The sequence below is a fragment of the Hippocampus guttulatus genome, chromosome 16 (assembly GCF_054856545.1).
Source record: "Hippocampus guttulatus isolate MCC_2025c chromosome 16, RoL_Hgut_1.0, whole genome shotgun sequence".
NCBI lineage: Eukaryota > Metazoa > Chordata > Actinopteri > Syngnathiformes > Syngnathidae > Hippocampus > Hippocampus guttulatus.
The window spans coordinates 11,132,791-11,145,794 of NC_141276.1; the positions used below are offsets into that span (position 1 = coordinate 11,132,791).

The following is a 13,004-nucleotide window of genomic DNA, read 5'->3' on the forward strand; positions in this document are numbered from 1 at the left end:
ATAGAATTTATCATACAGGATATCCAAACAGCTTCCTGAGATCGGTGCAATTTTGTTTTGCGCGGTCAAATTAGTAGATTGAATATTCACGCTGTCTGCTTCACAGTTTTGAGGTTGTGGGTTCGAATCTCAGTTGTGGCCTTCCTCCCACATTCCCAAAACACACGTTTGGTTAATTTAAGACTTCTCGAGACGCTAATAAGAAATCCTTCTCAAATTGTGTTGCCCCCCCACCCCCGTCCCCAGGGGTCAAATTTACCCTGAACAGAATACTTCTTTAAAACAGTTTTTCATATGAAATTTTCTATGTAGCACAAATTGTATACTTTGAAATTACATACACTAAAAGACAAAAAAATAACTACAGTACTCCCAATTTTAGTGTCAATATTTTGATAGTCGTGTAAAACAGGTATTCTGAATATACAGTGGATGAGTTATTGTTTTACTCAATATGTTAACAAACATGAAGTAAATAAAGTTTAAAAAATGCCTTCCTGAAAGTTTACATTTAAATTAAATGTTTTATACTTGATTAAATGATTTAATCAAGTATAAAACATATTAGACTTATACACCTCCATACGGTCAGCCTTCACCCAGCAGTGTTTTGTGTCCACAATTATAAATTGACACGTTACAGTAGATGTCTCTCATGATGTAATCCTGTACAGTAGTTTTGCAGTCTGCATAGCTTTCTCATTTTAATAATCCCCAATGGACTTTGTGCCTTTTCTTGACCAGTACCCATATTATAAGGGTTAATTTAGCCTTAAATTATTTCATCAACAGGACACACGAAACACACGAATCCTAAGCACTTAGTTATCGTTTCATAAGCAATCACGCTGGAGAGCATCACAAAATAAGAGTAATGGAAAAACAACAATAGCTTTATTTCAACAGGTATCTTAACAGACAATACAGATCGTTTGCATGAGGGCAAAATATCCCCCCCCCCACCCCCACCCCAAATGACGTTTGGTCTAGTTAACGGGTTTTTCAAAGCAATTGTCCACAGATTCGCCACCATATAGGGATAACAATCAAATTAATTTTCATATGATCAACAAATGAGATTTTAGGCCCATTTCAACAGTTTGATAAAGCCCAGACATTTATTGACGTGCTCCGAGTGGCCAGCACGCACAGTGACCTGATCATGCAAATCAATTTTGCAGGTGGTTAGTTTGGCCCCTTGTGACCACATTCTATAAGTAGTGTGAACATCACAGACAGTTTGAAAATAGCGCACCTTGAGAACCAATTTACTTGCAAAACTCTGGACCTAGCCTGGTGATTGGCAAAGTTCTTATAGTTCTCATTCGAGAATCAGTCCAATTTGACGACCTAAATCCGAAACATCGATCTGGATTGGTTTATGTACATATAGTACAGAGGTAACAGGGCCAAGACTGAAAATACTGTACAGCAGAGTCATTTAAACCTCAATAGGACAAGATGAGAATGATGTATATACCAGGCTGCGGTTCGGTTAAATGAGGAAAGATGACACCAAGGGCCAGTTGATTAAATCACGCCTCCTGTCTGTTGTTGGAATACGTCAATCGTGTCTTCGTCTTCCATTTCCAACTGTGAACAAGAACCAGAAACAATTTTAATGTGTTTTACCTTGTCAGAAACATTGCACTTTTTTGTTACATCTGCTTTCCAGCCCTGCTGTGTTGAGGATATTCCCTTTGTTAATTTAATACACGACCATAAGCCACATGACATTTATAAAGCTTAAATTGACCGTTTTTAAGTTTGAAACAGGTGAGAAAATTCGCAACAAATAAACAAAAAAGATTCTCAATTTCTCCAAATATGAGGCAGAGTCTGTTTGCTTCATGCTGTTTGTGCAACTTCTGTTGGGAGTATGAACCGCATTACGTTACAGCATTGACAAACCTGAATCTCACAGACCTTCTTCTATGTTCACCCATTGAAAAACATTCTTGACAGTTGTCAAAAATCTGTTTTTTTCCCCCTAGCTGACGAATGGAATCATCGGCAGAGTTTTAAATGGTGTATTTTAAACACCGCCGGGTTCAACGAATCATATTTTATCTCATGAAATTCTGCTACCCCCTGCTAATTAACAACGCGAAGCACCATAAACGGCCTCGCGAGAAACACAAGTTCATGAATAAAGGCCTCCCTCTGATAAGTGCCTTAGTCTTAATCAAACCATGGTAATGGCTACAATTGAGTATTGGTAAACAGTCATGTTATCTGGGGAGATATGGTATTTTTAAATTTTTTACAAAGGAGCTAAGTAAGCATGTTGGCGAAAAAAAACAAAACAACAAGTCAAACTAATGTCTTGATCTGCACTGTAAATACACGCCTTCTTCTTGTCCCTTGCCCTACTTTGCCAACACAAGCGCCTTTGTCCATTTAAGAATATCTGAGATTCTGCATGTTTGCAAATCATGAGTCTTGGAGAGACGTTGGATACATGTTGTCCTCAAATCATGAATTACTCAGTTCAGTATCCCTGTGAGGGAACATGGCAAAGAATGCGTGAAATGCTGGACAACGCGCATCCAAAACTTGACATGAAAGCTGCGAATGCATCAACACTAAGTCATGTGGAGATGATTCCAGAAGCACAACGGTGAATTTCATTAGATCCTCTTAAGGGGTGTTCACACGGCACACATTTGCTCCGGCGCTGCACCGATGTATTTTGTTGCGATATATTTTACACCGCAGCAAATTTTGTGGAGCGTTCACACGTACAAAGCCGCTGAGCGTGTCAGCACCGGCACAGCGTCGGTGCAGCCCCACTTGGGTTCACACGGCAGTTTCTGTAGCGGAGCAAAACGACAGAAAACAAATGAGCTGTCGTGTTGGTTCTTTTTAAAACGTATACACAACTCAAGCGACTACTGGACAGGCACGTCCTTCTCCTTCTCGGTCTCCGTGCCTTCTGCTCAAGAGTGACCGCCCCCGAAAACGTAAATCAACGATGACTTCAATGACACTCAGAAAAGCAAACACATCATGCGCCAAACAGAAAATCAAGAGAGGAAATCACAAAATAAATTATATGGGGGGCGGGGGGTTGTGAACACACAACAAATGAACAAACTACACAAACAACTCCGAGACAGTCCAGTCTCCTACAAAAGGAAAGATGTTACCAGCCAAGTCTTGTGTCGTTATTAAACAAACACATGACGGAAGTCCGACAGAGCACGAAAGCAACGCATTCTCGCCGTACGTAAACAACTCTTCACAAGCATTTGCTCTGGAGCAAATTTAACCCAGTTGCGTTCATACGTGCAAATTTACATCAGTGCTGCTTCGCAAACGAGCATTTGCTCCGGAGCAAATTTTTAAACCACCTCCCTGAGGTGGATCAAATTTGCTCCGGTGTAAGCTGTTTTCCGGGGCTACGCCGGAGCTAATTTGCACGTGTGAATGCTCTACTGGGGCAGCCCCGGCGTAGCACCGGACCAAATCTTGCCGTGTGAACACCCCTTTAGAAAGACGTATTGCTCTTTTTTTTTTAAGATCTTAAACTTACTTGTGATGGCGTGTCTGTCTCATTTATTGGCTGTCCATCAAACCTGAACCGGATTTGCCTCATGGACAGTCCCTGGAGAAACACACACACTGTCAGCATACATCTTCATTTTACATCGAGACATAATATAGGTCACTGTAGTTCACTGAAAGAGCCACTAAAAAGGTTGCCAATGATGCCACGGACTGTTGTCTTCAGATGTTTCTTCACCGCTCTCACAATGGTTCTGTGATCAACCGCTGTTGGTACCCTTGGTTGACCTGTTGGATGTCCGTTGCGCAGTACTGTAGTTTCTTTTCTTTTTCAGGACATTGCAAATTGTTGTACTGGCTATGCCCAATGTTTGCCCGATAGCTCTGATTGACCTCTTCTATCATCTTCAAAATGGGTTTGCTCTTCTACCCAAGACAGCGCTCTGGTTTTCATATTTGCTTAACAGCAAATGGAGCTTTCACAGGTCAAACCCAAAGCCAAATAGAAGCACTATCGAATGTCTAACCTTTTCATGCACCCTGTCACCTGATAACATGATCAGCTGTCCACTGAAGTAACCGCTGTCCCTGAAAGGGTTAAGCAATATCTAAAAGGCAACACTCGAGCAACACACCCATGAGTCACATGTTCCTCTGCTTTGAAAAGTGAGTGAATTTAAATAAAAGGTGCTGTGTTTGGAGTTATTGAACAAATCGAGATGTAAATGCCATCAAATAAAAGCTGGAATTCTGAACTTGTCTCATATTCACATTTGGATCTGAAACCCGAATGTTTTCAGCACACACAATCAACAAAGAAATTCACCTTAGTATTGCAATATTTTTTCCGAGGGGTTTGTGTATAAATGAATGGTGAATGGTGTAAAAAGATTCCTTACATTATAAAAGACGAAGACGCCCAATTGTCCTCTTACCATAACTGTTAAACAGATAAATTACCAAGACAGAGAGTGCAGTAAGTACAACTTTGTTTGTGTTTACGAATGAAGCAAGTTGGATAGTGTGGAAGTGTGGCAACAATATTACGGTACAAGATTTATATATTTTTTACTGTCGTCATATAAAAGAAAATATACTTGTAAAGTACAAACGGTTGTTCCTCCTCTGAACCATCAAGCCATTTATTTTATTGTTTCCATATGATGCGCCACACCGCAATTACTGTAATGCATTTGGACCACTTCAGTCGGGGGAAAACAACCCCCTCCATAATCTGAAGAAGGACCAAACTGTCAAAAACGCCACATTAAAAGTGAAAACATGCCCACATTTTTGTTCCCCACTTAACTCGATATGATCGAGTGTAAGTAGAAAAACGTTTAAATTGGGGCCCTCGTAATTCAAGGCCCGCCTGTCTTATGTCAAGCGCTCACCTGTCTGTCGCAGTAGGCCTTCATGAGTTTGCTGAGCGCAGTGTGTCTTTTGATCTTGAACTGCACGACGGAGCCATCTTGGCCTGCCACCTTCAGGTTGATGTGTTCATTACCTTCAGTCTTCACTCCTTCCTAATGGGAGACAAGCAGGGAAAAAACAAACAAACAAATAAACTGAAATGCTATTCTGAAATGCCTGAAATGGGCTTGTCATGTTTTTTTTTTCAATGGCACATATTTAAAAATTCTGCAATGGTATGCAAATTTGTCTTCTCACTGTGTCATCAATGCCGTTGAAAAAAGTAACAATAGCATTTTGATAAAGTAAGGAGTAAACAAGCCTTATTGCTTGAACTGATGAAGCCCTCTCAGATGAGAGGCGAAACATCATCTCAGACAACCGGAGCAGTCCAGTTGCCGTCAATTCAATGTCATGAGAAAGAAATTACCTGGATGAATGAGAATATCCACAACCTTAAGGAGTAAGAAGTACATACTGTATCTCCATTTTCAAATGGAGGAAGTAAAAATAAAAGTCAACCTAAAAATACTTAAGTACAGCATGCAAAACCTGCTCAAGTATTTGTACATCAGTACTCAGAGTAGATACCTGGAAAATGAAGCTCAGGAAAAAAGTATTCATTCCTAGTTACTGAAGTAGATAGCTGAAAGATATGCTTACCCACAGTATCGTAGCATTCGTACTTTGTTAATTAAGTACCGAATAGTGCAAAAGCTAAATACAGTAACGACGTATTTGTACCGCGTTACTTCCTACCACGCGAGTATTTCCATTCAAAGCGATCCGACATTTGGAAGGATGTAAACGTTGTTGATCGGAGGGAAGAAGTGAGGGTGACAAGCCGGTTGGCTGCGCTGTGCACTCACGCACAAAATGCCGGCCGCGCGCCCCACAATGCGCGTGCACAAGCCTTCCGGTCTATCCAAGTCGGTACAACGACTTGACTTGTCGCTTGCAAACTTAGAAAAAGCACGTGGAAATTCACGCTTCATAAGAGCCCCTGCGCTTCCCACGTTTTGGATTCAAATCGGCTTTGAAGGCGGTGTGATGTAGTGGCACTCACCTTCGGTTTCTCATCAGCCATGGTCACTCTTTTGGCGCTTTCTCTTTGCTGCCACACAAAGAACACGGGTACGCGCACGTGCTCGTTCCCGCTAAAAGTTTCCAAACCCTGCGTGCGCGGCCCCGAGCCGGTGCGCGCACGACACAGTGAGCGCCAATTGGCCGCCGTAGGTCACGAGGGTGGACGCCAGACCAGGCGTGGGCGGGAGAATAAAGATGCGCGTTACAGAGACTCTCGGCCCCGCGTGAGCGCGCATGTCGTTGTAATTCTTTTGTTGGCTTTTAGATTGCGGTAAATGCACCAAATCAAAGCGCAAATGAACACAAGACCCACTCTGTTCGAACGAATGTCGCATGTAACACCCTCTTTGTTAGCCGCCTACGTACAAACGGCCATCGTATGTTCGTCATTTTTGTGTTCGAAATCCTTTACTTCTGTACAAAATGGAATGCCCTACAATTTCCGGTGCGGCAGCTGTAATCCCCTAACGTAGTTTTGACCATTTATCAGTAAAACGGGGCAGATTACATACGAAGCGAAGGCAGATGGAAAATCAGGCACGAGAACGGGCAGCCCCGTGGTGACATCATCAGGCGGCAACACAGGGACCTTTCACTGTCGGGCTGGCGCGCGCTAAACCGTCACATTTGTAGTTCATTTATACGTATTTATCACAATATATTTGCTATTTCACATTTTATTGTATTGGCGATATTATTCCGCGATGGAGGAGGTCGACGTTGACCCGATAATTACAGTAAGATACTTCACTCTCAGTTTTTCTCGCAATTTTCTCGCTAAAAACGCCAGACGTAAACCTCCAGCCAAACCTTTACAACCATGCACCGCACAAAATATGTTTTATTGAGTGCTGGTTCATGTTAAGAGATGGCAAGTGCCTGTTGCCCTTGTGCTCATGTCATGACTTTTGTTTTCTCACAGAATATTCCAATATCCAGTCATGGGAAACATTTGGGTTTTGCCTGTGGTCCGGGAGATATCCTCGTGTATGAGACCCTTTACAAACAATCTGGTGTGTATTCAGTGGATATGAGAGAGTCTACTCACCTCGATCAGATTCCAAGTCGTGTTAAATGGCAGTTAGTGTAAACGGACAAATTAATTCAACAAATATTCCGGGACTCTTGCTCATATAAATGCTCAGCGTTGCCGGAAATACTGCTAGGGGTAACCTCTCCCTACTTGCTTGTGCCCTCGGTTCGCAGGCGCTTCGGGATCATGCAGCTCCTTCATCCACGAGGTCAGGAAAGACGAGGAAATTCACTCCCCCATTCTACGCAAACTCTTCAACGAGTCACACCACATCTTTGTTGGCCTGCAGACAATCCAAGAGGAAATCCCCAGCAAGAACAAGAAGTCCCAGTAAGTTCAACTCAAGACTTATCCAGTTCACATTTAATCATTCCGTCAAACACGTTTTGTTTCTCTTCAGATTTGTCAGCATTAGTAAAAATTATAGATCTGTAATACGGGCCTGTATAGAAGAGCTTCAACAAGTTGCAGGTCTGTATTTTCTAACTACAATTATGGATTGTTACCAGCTCTTCGGTGATATCTTACGTTTTTTTATAATCTCGTTTTTTATTAGTTAATACCAAAGACTCCGCGGTGTGCACACAATATGGAAATCAGGTGTGTACTTTTTTCCATTCACTATGATTCAGAACATTTGTTAAATAAACAAAATACCAGAAAAAGTGTAGTTACTATTTGACCTGCATCCGCATGACACTTTACCTTTTTGTTCCGCTTAAACAGGTGTCAATCCTGTTAGCCATTGAACTGATCTGGAATCTTTGTGAAGTCCTCTTCATTGACGCTGGTCAGTGTCACTGTGCACTGATTTATTTTCTCCCCTTTTCGGAGTTCACAGCCAGCCTTTCTGTCGTTTCTGCTCGTGTCCTTAGTGGGCGCCCTGTTGCTCCACCTACTAGACTGGGTGAGATTACACAAGGGCGACGTGGACGAGAAGGCGACGCACGTGCTGCAAAGCGAGAGTCCCGCCGAACACCGCGATTACTGGGACGTGGTAGGTAATGCACACATGCTGTTTGTGAATTCAGGTCCATTCATGATGCTATTGTGTTGCACAGGTGGTGGGCTATGTGCTGCAGGGCCGCTTGGAAGAAGTCAGACAGTTGCTGGTGAAGCAGGCCATTCTCCAACCGGCTGCCAGGAATATGTTCAAGCTGATGGACAACCTGCTTAGCAAGATGCCCTTCTATAATGTAAGATCTTGTTTTGTGTCCTGTTATGACTGTCAAAAGCGCATACAGTAAGCTTGTATTGGATTGAGCACTGCCACGAACAGTGGAAAACAGGAGTAATTGACGCCCTCTCTATAAATGTTTAGAAGCAAGTTTGGGAGTTGGGATGGGTACCAAGCCCTGCTACTTAAACTGCCCTCGGGGGTGAATTAAAAAGAAAATGCAGCATCGAAAAGCGCCGCCCATAGCAGTTCTTCTTACGGTCTTGGAGTAATTACTCATATTACTTTTTGAATTTTTTTTTAGGCAAGATTCATTCATTTTCTGATCCGCTTTATCCTCACAAGGGTCGCGGGGGGGGGGGGGGGGGGTGCTGGAGCCTATCTCAGCTGTCTTCGGGCAGTAGGCAGGGGACACCCTGAACCGGTTGCCAGCCAATCGTCGGGCACAAAGAGACGAACAACCATTCGTGCTTACACTCACTGTGAAGTCAACGCGCTAACCACTGGACCACAGGGCCGCCTTTTTAAGATATATTAATGCTATATTTGGCGTCTTCTGCCTCTCTGATCTAATTTCTACCTCGCAATGAAATCAATATGTTTGTTTAAGAAGATGCATCTTCACAATTATATGTGATTGGAGGTCCTCTTTCCCACTGCAGCGCTGTGCACAAAGTGCACTTGTGACTCCTTCCTGTGCCACTGTAGTGCTGTGTGATACATTGTATTATGTAAATATGTCCATAACCATAAATATTACAAATGACCTATTTTAGGTGGGAAAATATTTACTTACAAGGTGTGGATGGAAGGCTCGCCAGCTCACTCGCTCCCTCATAGCAGACGTCACCAGCAGTCCTCTTTGTGAATATGATCCAAACAGTCACTGTTCAGTCCCAACATAATGCCAGCATATTCAGAGGCATGTCATTGGCTTAAAAGGCCAACAAAAACTTTACCCGAGGACAAGCAATGGTGGTTACATTTTGTTGAAATCCTGAACTGAATACGTAACGCCGGTGCATGTGTTCTGTGCATATAGTTAACATAATAACTACATGCACACTTTTTTGCGTTCTTAGGCCATTAAAAAAATGCGGTGGGGCGAATCTGGCAACTAGGCTGTAATGCGGCACAACCGCCATTGAAATAAACGCGAAAATTGTCAATCTTCAACCTTCAGCCCGGCGGTACCCAGACACCGACAGATTTTGACGTCAAGTGGAGACACTGGCACGAAGAAGTGGACCGCTGCCTCCGGGACAACTCTTTTGCCAGCAACCCACACTTAGAACTCATAGCCAAGGTTAGATCGCCCTCGGCACAGTGCATTTCATAAAGTCTAATTACCGTTTATACATTTGTATTCATGTTTTTGGCTGTATGCCTTTCAAAGTCAATTCTTTTCAGTTGAATTTCCTGTCATTTTTAGATCTTAGTGGGAGATGAAGACACTTTGCTGGAACATAAAGAACTTGTGGGCACCTGGTACCACTTCCTGGTCACAAGGCTCCTCTATTGCCACCCCACCGTCAAAGCCACCGAGCTGCATTTCTACGCTCATGTACAGTCACGACAGCACCAGCGTTTGCTGCTCATGCCACTTTCTATCATCTCTGCTGTCTAACGTGTCTGTGTCCTCTGTGCAGTCATGCATGACCATGTTTCTGGATCCCAGGAGCGTGCCAGAAGCCCTGGACAGCATCTTACTTGCCGCTTTTGAATTTGACATCCATCAGGTCATCAAGGACTGCAGGTAGTGCTGATTCATGGAACTCCCCGTGCGTTGGCAATCCCTCCTCATTCGCGATCTACAGGAGTAATCTCATGATTTATGTAGTCAGGTGGCCGTACTGTTTCATTATGATGTCAGTATAGCTTAGCCCTCTATTTAGCGCCCTCAGTGTATCCCACGACACATCTTGAGAAGTCGCAAACGGAACACAGTCACATTGTTGTTGCTCAATCCTCCCTCCTTGTGTGTCCCCTCAGCATTGCCCTCAACAATTGGTGGTTCGTGGCCCATCTGACGGATCTACTTGATCACTGTCAGCTCCTCCAGTCCCACAATCTGCAGTAAGTACCGTAACTAGCGACGAGACGTGTCGCATCAAGTGACATTTGACGCAAAGATGGATCAGAGCTGCCTTTTTTTGTCTTTTTAGCTTTGGCTCCAACTTGAGAGAGTTTCTGCTGTTGGAATATGCATCCGGTCTCTTCAGTCACCACAGGTGGAGGCTTTTTCATTCTTACCTCACTGACTGCCAGCCACTTTCAAAGCAGAGTCCCCCATATTGTCAGCCATTTTAGAACATATTGGCGGATTTTTCAAGACACACGGAGTCTGTCGCGGTATAAGCCTCAAACCTCCCAAAAGATTTTTCCTTCACCAGACAAAACATGCGTTGCCTTCAATCGGCATTAAAACTTGGGTTGGTTTAAAAAAAGGGTTTCTGACTACAAAGTGGAGATCTTTTGTGAAAGGAAATGTCAAACTGAAAAACAAAAACAAGACTGAGAAAAGGCCTTTGATGGCTTGAATATCTTTTTTTCCCCCCTCTCAACAGAGACACAACTAAAACACCATTATACTACCTAAGTTACTCTTATTTTTTCCCCCCTTTCACTCAAGCAGCTGCACTTCTGAAACTTGCTCGTAACTTCAATTTTGGCTTGCAGCACAAAGCAAACAATTGAAAATTCATCCATTCTATTTTCCCTTTTCAGATGGATTTTCTCCAAAATGCTTTGAGTCTTACCCCGAGTGCATTCTTGTGTTCAGTCTGTGGCAGTTGGCCGTGGACTACTTTGACCACTGCCCGGAGTTTGGCCGCGTCTACTTGGAACTGCAGATGGAGCGCATCCCCTTAGACACAGAGCGCAAAGCCCTCAAGGTGCTCAGGATCTGTGAGCAACGGCAGATGTCAGAGCAAGGTAGCACCTTTTTTTGACGTTCCTTCTCCCTTTTACAAGACGCTTTTGTCGTTTGCAATGCACAAAAAGCAGTAATCCTCAGTGGCTCCCTCTATTGGTGTGTGGAAATTTTGTTCTGTTCTTACACAGTGCGTAGTATTTGTAAGATCATGGCAATGCGCGCTCTGAGGAACAACAGACTGGGCTCCGCCCTCTCCTGGAGCATCAGAGCCAAAGACGCCGCCTTCGCCACCTTAATTTCAGAAAGGTTTGTTTGTGCCTCAAGAGGACGCATGGAGAAAATGTCGAGATTGCAATCAACCCATCCAATCAGCCGCTGTGTATGTTTGTGTTCAGGTTTTTACAGGATTACTGTTCCAGAGGGTCCTTTTCCGATCTGGACCTCATTGACAATTTAGGTCCGGCCATGCTGCTGAGTGACAGGCTCACTTTTCTCGGTAAGCAACATGTGGTTTTGATTGGCATCACTAGCAGTCCACGTGCATATTTGCTCTTCTCTTACTTCTTCTTACGTAGGTACTCACTTCTTTGTTTCCCTTCCAACTGACTTTCTGCTCCCGTTGCTCTGACATTCGCTTGATCGCCATTCACGTTTTTTTGTCTTTTTTTAAGGAAAGTACCGTGAGTTCCACAAGTTGTACGGAGAGAAGCGCTTCAGGGAGGCGGCCAAGCTTCTCCTCTCCTTGATGACTGCCAAGATCGCGCCCAGGAGCTTCTGGATGACGCTACTGACTGATGCCCTGCCGCTGCTTGAGCAAAAAGAGGTTAGTAAGGCAAAGCATTTTAAATACAAGATGGGTTTCAAAAGAGGTGGAACATATTGGTAGCATTGGGCGAAACGCTCATGCTATGGTGACCCGCAAGGAGACATTCAGAAACCTGTAGACTTGGAAGGGGTGAAGGAAGTAGCCTGCTCTTTGATCTGTGAACAAGACACATGACTTGCCTTCATTTCATCATTACTACATCCCCCTAGAGTACCCCAAAATTCTCACGTTTCAGCCCCCCCCCCCCCCAAAAAAAAAGACTTCAACCATTCACTGCACCGTCACAAAATGCAAGCCATTTTCAACACTACATATTGGCCACGAACACATGTGAATATGACTGATGTGTCACAAAAAATCCCAGATTGTGACAGATTTTGGCCAAATGTCAGCGATATTGCAAAAATGTCTTCTACAGATATTTTTCAAAATAAGAGCTAACGTTTCTTTTGTAAATTCAGTTTCATTCTCTGAAATTACCGTTGGTTCCCATCGATGGTTTCCGACTTTGAAAATCCCCACAACCCGAGCTGTGCGCGAGCTTCAGAGAGGCCGGCGCTATCGATGGGGGGCAGAGAACGGCACAAACTCAACCCAGCATTCCGTGTCTCTCTCGGGCTTTGAAACTGTGCGCAAAGGGAACTAAATCAATTGATGTAATGTTTTAGTGTTGATGCATTTCAGGTCATCTTCACATCAGAGCAAACCTACGAGCTCATCTTTTGTTTGGAGGAACTCACTTCCTCCTGCAACACCACCACCACCTCCGCCGCCGCTTCCATGACCGACACCCCCATGCAGGTACACATCTCTTCAATGTGTCGAATCTTAACACCATTCCATGTTTAAAATTTGGACATATATTCATTCTCATTTGCGTCTTTGCTATTTGAGGAGGAAGACCTGGAGGTGACCAAAGTGGAGCTCCTGAGACTCGCCCTGGCCAGGAACTTGGCCATGGCCATCGTCAACGAAGGCACAGTCGAAGTGTGAACTCTCAGCATGCGCAGCAACTCTTTTCTACTGTTTATAATCCTTTCCAACTAAAATCTCATTTTTGACAATGAACCCGGTGGTACTTCAATGA

The 13,004-nt window shown here is 43.7% G+C and overlaps 2 protein-coding genes across 2 annotated transcripts; one reads left to right on the forward strand and one right to left on the reverse strand.

The window, feature by feature from the left end:
* Nucleotides 1-875: 875 nt before the first annotated feature.
* Nucleotides 876-6,152, reverse strand: LOC147193125 (small ubiquitin-related modifier 2-like). Its single transcript, XM_086132206.1, has 4 exons — nucleotides 5,987-6,152; nucleotides 4,902-5,033; nucleotides 3,536-3,607; nucleotides 876-1,593 (listed from the first exon to the last, which is right to left on the reverse strand). The coding sequence occupies exons 1-4, from the start codon at nucleotides 6,005-6,007 to the stop codon at nucleotides 1,531-1,533; spliced, it is 288 nt and encodes a 95-aa protein (XP_085988332.1). The 5' UTR covers nucleotides 6,008-6,152; the 3' UTR covers nucleotides 876-1,530.
* A 73-nt stretch (nucleotides 6,153-6,225) lies between these two features.
* Nucleotides 6,226-12,985, forward strand: nup85 (nucleoporin 85). Its single transcript, XM_086132204.1, has 19 exons — nucleotides 6,226-6,743; nucleotides 6,929-7,019; nucleotides 7,213-7,369; nucleotides 7,440-7,510; nucleotides 7,596-7,639; nucleotides 7,766-7,829; nucleotides 7,915-8,036; nucleotides 8,101-8,235; nucleotides 9,400-9,522; nucleotides 9,649-9,780; nucleotides 9,866-9,972; nucleotides 10,209-10,292; nucleotides 10,382-10,447; nucleotides 10,999-11,150; nucleotides 11,280-11,397; nucleotides 11,487-11,587; nucleotides 11,763-11,914; nucleotides 12,602-12,718; nucleotides 12,812-12,985. Exons 1-19 carry the CDS (start codon nucleotides 6,711-6,713, stop codon nucleotides 12,908-12,910), a joined length of 1,968 nt encoding a protein of 655 aa, XP_085988330.1. The 5' UTR covers nucleotides 6,226-6,710; the 3' UTR covers nucleotides 12,911-12,985.
* The last annotated feature ends 19 nt before the right edge of the window (nucleotides 12,986-13,004 follow it).

Excerpts from the sequence above, each read along its gene's own strand:
- LOC147193125 (XM_086132206.1), bottom strand. The coding sequence starts at position 6,007 with ATGGCTGATGAGAAACCGAAG. Across the intron at positions 5,034-5,986 it reads TGGCTGATGAGAAACCGAAG|GAAGGAGTGAAGACTGAAGG; the intron begins GTGAGTGCCACT and ends GTCTCCCATTAG. Across the intron at positions 1,594-3,535 it reads AGACAGACACGCCATCACAA|TTGGAAATGGAAGACGAAGA; the intron begins GTAAGTTTAAGA and ends TCTTGTTCACAG.
- nup85 (XM_086132204.1), top strand. The coding sequence starts at position 6,711 with ATGGAGGAGGTCGACGTTGACCCGATAATTACA. Across the intron at positions 9,523-9,648 it reads ACTTAGAACTCATAGCCAAG|ATCTTAGTGGGAGATGAAGA; the intron begins GTTAGATCGCCC and ends TGTCATTTTTAG. Across the intron at positions 11,915-12,601 it reads CGCTGCTTGAGCAAAAAGAG|GTCATCTTCACATCAGAGCA; the intron begins GTTAGTAAGGCA and ends GATGCATTTCAG.